The sequence below is a fragment of the Sphaeroforma arctica genome (genome assembly GCF_001186125.1).
Source record: "Sphaeroforma arctica JP610 unplaced genomic scaffold supercont1.102, whole genome shotgun sequence".
NCBI classification, from domain to species: Eukaryota; class Ichthyosporea; order Ichthyophonida; genus Sphaeroforma; species Sphaeroforma arctica.
The window spans coordinates 51,566-60,455 of NW_014040456.1; the positions used below are offsets into that span (position 1 = coordinate 51,566).

At 40.4% G+C, this 8,890-nt stretch overlaps 2 protein-coding genes across 2 annotated transcripts; both read left to right on the top strand.

The window, feature by feature from the left end:
- Nucleotides 1-451: 451 nt before the first annotated feature.
- Nucleotides 452-3,643, top strand: SARC_02308 (hypothetical protein; the record flags this gene model as incomplete). The annotated part of the gene is made up of 4 exons (XM_014303934.1): nt 452-574; nt 1,608-1,726; nt 2,100-2,206; nt 3,534-3,643. The coding sequence occupies 4 exons, from the start codon at nt 452-454 to the stop codon at nt 3,641-3,643; spliced, it is 459 nt and encodes a 152-aa protein (XP_014159409.1).
- Nucleotides 3,644-6,400: 2,757 nt separating this feature from the next.
- SARC_02309 (hypothetical protein) lies at nt 6,401-7,401 on the top strand. The gene has a single exon (XM_014303935.1). It carries the CDS (start codon nt 6,868-6,870, stop codon nt 7,249-7,251), a length of 384 nt encoding a protein of 127 aa, XP_014159410.1. The 5' UTR covers nt 6,401-6,867; the 3' UTR covers nt 7,252-7,401.
- Nucleotides 7,402-8,890: the final 1,489 nt, after the last annotated feature.

An 8,890-nucleotide genomic window follows, 5' to 3' on the forward strand; every position in this document is an offset into this window, starting at 1 on the left:
TGTGTGTGTGTGTAGTAGTAGTGTAGTATATATATATATATATATATATATATATATATATGTATATGTATGTGTGTATTTGTATATATATATGTATATGTGTGTATGTGTATGTATGTATATATATATATGTGTGTGTGTGTGTGTGTGTGTGTGTATTGTATTACTCTGTCTTTGTAAACTTCTACCGTATAATGTCACGCATTCAGTACGTTGAGCAAAACCATCTCGATCTACCCGCTATTTACACAGCCCTTTGATATACTTGAACTCACCTTATCGTATACATATGCATTGGCTTGCTCTTTGACTTGGCATGTGTGTACGCCTACGCCTTTCCAATGCGCTGATGACTGTATTGCATCTCGCGCGTCGCCGGTGCACATATCACCCAAATATATGCGGAAACAAAAAAGCCAATTCCCGTTTTTGAGTTGAGCGTATTTCTGGAATGAATCCCGATTTAGCAGTGTGTATCATTATCAACGGCCGTACTCATCCTTTTCGTTGCCATGGCTACCACTGTAGGTACTTGGGGCATGGAGGGGGTGAGAAGTATCTCTCACGGAACAAGGTACGTCCGGCGTTTGTGGCCCATTGGCACTCATACGTGTTTGCATACACGTGTACGTGTCAGTTGTGTGTGTTGGTGTACCTGAGCACGTCTCAAAGGCAATGTGTTTGCGCGTGTATATGTACATCTCAATATGTGTGTGTGTGTGTGTGTGTGTGTGTCTGTTTGTGTGTCCGTGTGTGTTTCTGTGTATTTGTGCACGTGTGCATATGCCAATATGTATGTGTGCGTTTACTGTGAGTGTGCGTGTGTGTGTGTTAATGTCTTCATAGGTATATTCAGTGCATCCTGTGTTGCCTGTCTGTCTGTATATGGTTGGTTTCACATCTGTGACATATTTTAAACCCCATCCTCATCTGACTATGACTACTTGCTGGCCACTTCTACTGGTCCTTTCCTAGATTAAATTGACACTGATTCATACGCGAAATTATGTCAACGACGTACGTTCATATCCTACTTCCCAAAAATAAGATATATATATATGTATGTATATATGTATATATATATATAGTCGGATTTGTCTCAAACACATTGCCCTATACCCGAAATTCGGACACACTCATCGGTTCATCCCGGCCTTCAACCCATGCTCTGATCAACAAACGAATTGATACAAATCGGGTCGATTGCACTTTCAGAATTGATACAAATCGGGTCGATTGCACCTTCAAGTGCAATCCAGCCAAAACAAAAGATACAAATAAATAGGTAAAATAGGTACATTCCTGAATGCATCTCTTCACCCCCGTTCACTTTAAATTGAAGTCGATTAGCCAAAACAAGATAGTACACTCCCTATGTGATATGATTCCTTTCTTGAATGTATCTTTTTATCACAGTATCGTAGGGCATTCAACCACCTGATTTTCCTAAATGTGATCTATTCAGATCCAATCCTGAACTGTTACCTAAACACACCCATACCCAATAGTCTTCTATACCTCTACCCGTTCCTAACTATCATCTTATGACACATTCCCAAGCGTAACCTCATCCAATCAGACCCATTTCTACACTCCAATATATCCAGATTCAGGATCTGAAGTGTCGTGCTGTTGCGCTGCTATTGGGATGCAGCAGTGGACGTCTCAAGGACAATGGCGACTTCGACTCAACGGGCACACCCCTGTCTTATATGCTAGCGGGTTGGTATGTGTTCGTAGTGCACTTATGTATTGCTTGCGTGTATATAGAGTGTACTATAGCTTGTCGGTTGATGTATGTACTGTGCGAAACGATATATGTAGCTAAAATGAAATGATATTTATATATATGTATGTATGTGTATATATATATATATCTATATCTATATCTATATCTATATATATACATATATATATATATATATATATGTATATGTGTATATATATATATATATATATATATATATATATATTATGTGTATGTGCATGTGCATGTTGTATATATGTACATTTTTGCATGTGCATTCCGTGCTAGGCCACTTTTGTATCATTCCTTCCTTCATTTCGCCTAATATATACCTCGTTTCCCTTTGCACCAGTCCTGCGGCGCTGGGGCTGCTGTGGGATGTGACTGACAAAGACATCGACCGGTTTGCTCAGCAGTTGCTGTCGCTGTGGATTGACGAGGAGGATGCCATGTCTCTCTGTATGTGCACATATCTCTATCTCTGTGTGCGTTTTGTTCACGTTGTTGGTGTGGGCCTTGCTGAGACATATATCATGTCTTTCACATGCCTACTTGCATATATCATGTGTCTTTCACATGCCTACTTGCATATACCATGTGTCTTTCACATGCCTACTTGCATATATCATGTGTCGTTCACATGCCTACTTGCATATACCATGATATGATACAATACACTTATGGCCATGTATACACATGTATACTTATACAATACACATATGGCCATGTATACACATGTATACATATACAATACACCTATGGCCATGTATACACATGTGTGCATATACAATATACCTATGGCCATGTATACACATGTATGCATATCGTTTTCCTCATCGGATATGTAACGCCTTATTAACGGGACCATCTAATTTCGATACAAGCTTTGATGCGGAAGCATTCGCAGCCGTTGTGTAATCATGTGATCGGTAGAACTCGTTAAGTCTACGCACGCTGGTGCTGTCTGAGTTCAAAGTCTTGCTTCTTTCTCGGAGTGTATTGCCCATTTTTCTATTTCCGTCAACTTAGTACAATCTAATGTCTGTTTTGTATACATGCATGTAGCTGTATCTAACGTTGTCTGAATATTCAATTGATTTCAAGTGCTGTGTAAGAGTACACACACGGCGCAAAGTTCTTGGATAATCTTGGCGCCTATCGCTTGTACTTCTGAAGGCTTCTCGGGTTCCACCACTATACAGTGGAAGCACATATATATATATATATATGCATGCATGCGACTGCCACAAGCCACTCGCATATATATATATATATATATATATATATATATATATGTATATGTATGTATATATATATCTGTGTCTGTGTCTGTGTCTGTTTCTATGTGTTTGTCAGTGTCTGTGAGTATATAAATTATTATTTTTTATTTTTGGTTTATTGATGGATTGATTGATTGATATTGACATAACGATATGATGTATATAGTTTCCATGTTTTATGTTCAAATTTGGGTGGGTAATTATCTACCAACAGTGTCCGCAGCACGGCTCAGAGAACCAACCATCCCAGATAGATACCCTCGTTGCTATAGCAACACACCCCTGAAGATGCACCTTTTACTAGTCCAACACTGCGCAATATGATGAGTCACTTGACACTCATATCATGTGTCTAGCTGTTAACGTGACATCATCATCCACCTACCTTATCACATGCAAATACATGCGCGATAGTGCTATGTTATAGCTAACCTGATTTACTGATGTAGACCACCCGCGCTACCCACAATATATTAACTTTAACTCCTACTTATGTTGTTTAACAGCAACTGCTACAACCATGTCTCGCCGGGTGTGTAAGTTTGAGTTATTGACAGGGGGTGCAGCAGTCGTCTACGGCATTCCGGCATATGCCAAGAAGAGCACAGAGAAGTGAGTTACAGCATTGCCAGGCAATCATTGGTATTGTAAACCCTAGCCTGCTACAAGGATTATAACTGTGTATAGCTCCCTCCAACGGACAGTTCGGTATAAGATTAGAGCGATTGCATTAGTCCCTACCAACGGATACTTTAGTATAAGAATTGAGAGATGGCAGTTAAATGCCTCATAAAATGTGATGGATCGGACTGGACGGGCGGGCCATTGGGAAGAAGGAGTCTAGATACACAGAATGGCTACTATAGACGGGTGCCGTATGAACACTGTGTAGCGAACGGGTCCGCTTGCGGCTATGACACAGGACTTGGCTCGGGACGGCGGCGTTTGATACCAATATAGTCCAGAATACAAGTTAGGTGCACGTGAGTAATAAAGCACGCAATCCGACTTGGGGTGCGGTTCAAAGACGACCTCACAACCAAATATGTATAAACGAGCTGGAAATTCGGAACTTGTTTTTTCTAGCGTTTGTGGATTGCACTCGCCAACTGACCGGAGCGAGTGAATGGATGTGTTGGCTTATCTTTTGACTATTTTTATGAGTTGGTGGTTTCAAAAACTCGATTCACACTATTGTCTGTTGAGATACAACGAAGGATACCTATACCGTTGTGATGTGAGAGCTTTATCTTTGAGATTACGGGTTAGTGAACCATCTTTTTTTAAGTGTATAAGTAATGACGAATGTGAAGATACATACAGCAAGTGTTGCAGGTATGTTTGATGACAGTGAAGAGATTGTGGATGTGGCATCATACAGAAAATGCAAGTTTTATTGTAAATTGGCATTTTAATCGAATTCAGTGCCCTCCAAGCAGTTTCAGAATATTTCAGCAGAATTAAACAGTAGAATTTGGTACTGGGATTATTTACAACTGGAAGTCTGATCGCATGTACATGTCAGACGATCGGGCATCCTTCTCGCAGTATGACTGTGTGCACTTCTTCAAGTCACCGCACTTGTCAGACCATTGGCAACACTTCTTGTTCTTGTGGATTGGACCCTTCAACGAATCAGGATTGCGCTTTCGCTTTTAGGTGCATGTAATCCTGTACTCGTTGCTGCTTCTGCAGAAGCTCTCTGTACATTTAGACAGATCTTCACAGTTGCCAGAATATTCGCAGCACACCTTAGACTCGTCGTATGAATGTCCAGTGAATTTCTTGGTGGCACAAGTGATCTCCTGTGGGTAAGTATGAGCGCTGACTCCAACAGCGATAGCGGCGATGGTGGCGATAGCAGTGATTTTCATTTTGTAGTTTATCGTTGGAAGTATTGTGGATGATAACTTTTATCGTCGACGACTTATATATTGTTGTAGTGTGACGCTCAATCTAAGCTTACGGCACAGCTTGAAAGGGCCCTAAACATAAGGTGTGCGTCCAAATTTCATGCTGGAGAATTCTTCGTTGCCACATATACTTCGTATTCTAAAACGGGAGTACATATGTTGTTACATATCCCAAAGGTAAATACAAGATATTTCATCTTTCAGCTCATGAAACTAGAATGAACTGAGATTAGGTAAAATTTACATTTACAGCCAGTCTGATATCACGCATATATAAGAAAGATAGACATCTGGCCGTGATAGGTGCATGTTGTGGATGCTATGTTTACAGCAAGAATCTGAATACAGTTGGAGGATATATATATGAAAGAAGTATCCCGAAATGCGGAAATCGGGGGATATTTTTTACAAAAACAAAACAAACATTGTAACAAATCAAAACAAAAGTTTTATAAATACATACTCATTTGCAGTGCTTGACTATAAATTTCCGAACCAATACAAAATATTTTATTTTGAGACTTGAGTTTCAAGCACAAAAGACGATACGCGAAGTCCGATCGCTTGTAAATGTCAGATGATCGGGCATCGTTCTCGCAGTATGACTGCGTGCACTTCTTCAAGTCACCGCATTCGCCAGACCATTGGTAACACTTCTTGTTCTTGTGGATGGGACCCTTCAGTGAATCAGGATTGCGTTTTCGCTTCTCGGCGCACGTGATCTTGTACTCATTGCTGCTGCTGCAGAAGCTCTCTGTACACTTAGACAGATCTCCACAGTTACCAGAATACTCGCAGCACACCTAAGACTCGTCGTATGAATGCCCAGTGAATCCCTTGATGGCACAAGTGATCTCGTGTGTATCTGAGTGGGCGCTTACTGCAACAGCGACAGCTGCAGTGGTGGCGATTGTAGTGAACTTCATTCTGTAATGGGTTTCTTTTATTTGACTTGTCTGGCTAACAAAAACTTGTACTAATCGACTTTTATATTGTACGTTTGTATATAGCGTTTGCGTTGGAAAAATCTCAAAATTTCAGTATATACAAATCTGATATCTACGATCCATCCCCTACCTAAACACGTTGATAGGCCGAAGATTTATGCCAGTGAGCATTACGACACTGGTGTGCGCTTTGAGACACTACTCACAAATTATGGTTCCAGTTTGGAGGTTTAAAGAATTTTGACATTTATTTGCATCGCCCCGCAAATAGAATATTCCATATGTATGTATTTCAAATTTCAAATTTGCCATATATCATATATGAGATATTGAGAATCTCAATTGTCAAATCTAAAAACATCGTGGAGTGATTGAAACTGAGAAAACTTGACTCTCGAATACTTTTTATTGGGTTTTTATTGGTTGGTAACTTTTGGTCAAGCACCCTACATTCACATTGTATCAAATGTCAAAAGAGTACATAAGTGTATAATTTTTGTATATATAAAAAGCCCCGACTGGCAATATCTGCATTTCGGGATTTTTTTTTTCATCTGTTAAATCTACATAAATTAAAATTTCTTCCAACTGTATTCAGGTTCTTGTTGTAAACGCATCCACAACATGCACCTATTACGACCCAATGTCTATCATTCTGATACATTTGTGATATCATATTGGGTGTAAACGTAAGTTCTATTTATTTTTCAGTTCACTCTAGTTTCATGAGCTGAAAGATGAAATATCTTGATACCTTCGCATATGCGACAGCATATGTACTCCCGTTTTAGAATACGATGTAAATGTGACGACGAGGAATTCTCCAGCATGCAATTTGGACGGATAACTTATATTTAGTGCCATTTTAAGCTGTACAGGAAGCAGTTAAAACAATTAGATTGAGCGTCACACTACAGCAGTATATAAGGCGTCGAAAATAAAAGTTACCATCCACAATACTTCCAACGATAAACTACAAAATGAAAATCACTGCTATCGCCACCATCGCCGCTGTCGCTGTTGCAGTTAGCGCTCATTCTTACCCACAGGAAATCATTTGTGCCACCAAGGGATTCGCTGGACATTCATACGACGAGTCTAAGGTGTGCTGCGAATATTCTGGTAACTGTGGAGCTCTGCCTAAATGCACAGCGAACTTCTGTAGCAGCAGCAATGAGTACAAGATCACGTGCGCCGAGAAGCGAAAACGCAATCGTGATTCGCTGAAGGGACTCATCCACAAGAACAAGAAGTGTTGCCAATGGTCTGGCAAGTGTGGTGACTTGAAGAAGTGCACGCAGTCATACTGTGAGAAGGATGCCCGATCGTCTGACATTTACAAGCGATCAGACTTCCAGTTCTAACGACGCACAGCTTAAATTCTGCTGTGTAGTCAAGTTATATTACTCACCAGAATAATAAAATGTGGAAAGCTATAGAAACAGAAATGATCTAATTGTTCGACATACTCTCCCATAAATTTGTCTAATCTAGTGCTCATATGATGTTCGTCCGCTTCCTTTTCTCTTGTGATAATCTGATATCGTGATAAGCAATGTAGCTGGTATCGTTGGTGACACTCCGGCTCCAAAGTATCACATGTAAGCAACCTTCATGCTATTAATGTCGTAGACCCCTGTCACCTAATGATCCTATGGTAAGCTAGGCGATGCCGTACATATGTACACCGGCAAGTGATTGTGTTTTGCATCATGTCATATAGTACACTGTGTTCGTGGTCAGACTCTGCTTTATTCATTCGATCACTTCCCGTTTCTAATAATTACATATTGTGGTCATCAGTTCTCACCCTGAGCGATGCTAGCTGAACTGCGGATGAGAGTTCGCAGTTTGTGCGACGAGGAACGATAACTCCAGTACAGGTGCATTAACTATACGGTTCCATACCATAAATGAGCATATATACATGTGAGTGTGCTAGATGGCACACCCACACATACACACCAAGCGTATGTCCGCAAGTATACACGTGCCAAAGCAACCCTAATCAGGTCTCTATCTATTCTGATGCAGCGTTTTATAGTCGCATCTCAGTCTGAGTGGCTATGGTTAACGTCTAACCCCCCTCAGGCATCCACTGTCACTCTCCCATCCATTCGAACTTACTACATACTAGAAACCCGTGTGGCAAATGATCAGCGTCCATACTCGCACGGACACTTAGATTTAAAACTCCACTGCACCTCTACGGATGTGCTGCAGGAAAGTCCACGTCTGCATACACGTAGAGACTCGAATATCAAGTCTATGTGCATACGCTTTATGAAAATGGGGTTGCATAAACCTAAACTACGATAACCCCGGGCACCCCACAACTTCTTTAAACTTAGTTTATGCTGGCTACAAAACTCCGCACTCACGTAATCTAGTCTGTACGCTCGTACTACGAGCGAACTATCGGAAGTAGTTTCTATCGGAAGTAGTTTGGTTTTTGTGAGGCCGGAAAGATAAGCGGTGAGATGGGATGGTGCTGTTCGTCTGCTGGAGGGGGTGCGTTAACATAGATGACCTCTCCATTGGGCAATAATAAGGGCCTTTGTTCTCCCTGAGTGAAGAGAAATGCCACAGAATTGAATCGGGATTAGATCAGCATTAGTTCAGAGTTAGTTGTCTCATCGTGTATTGAAATGTCACTGATTTGTACCGCGATCTATTCAGAGATGCCTCGTTGTGTGTATTGCCTCTGAAAGAAGTGCGCTTGTATAGAAACATTGCGCATGTACACCTGTTTCTATTCCTACTCCGTACAGTGTGATCTCCAAATCCAACATATGTAGTGTACATTAGACTATGCACAGATGTGACATACATTTCGATCCATACATATATATATATATATATATTGTATATATATATATGCGTGTGTGTGTATGTATGTATGTATGTAATATGTTTATATACATTTCGATCCATATATATATCTAATATATATATATATATGTGTGTGTGTGTGTGTGTGTGTGTGTGTGTGTATGCATGTCT

Coding starts and splice junctions, on each gene's coding strand:
- SARC_02309 (XM_014303935.1), top strand. CDS start 6,868: ATGAAAATCACTGCTATCGCCACCATCGCCGCTGTCGCTGTTGCAGTT.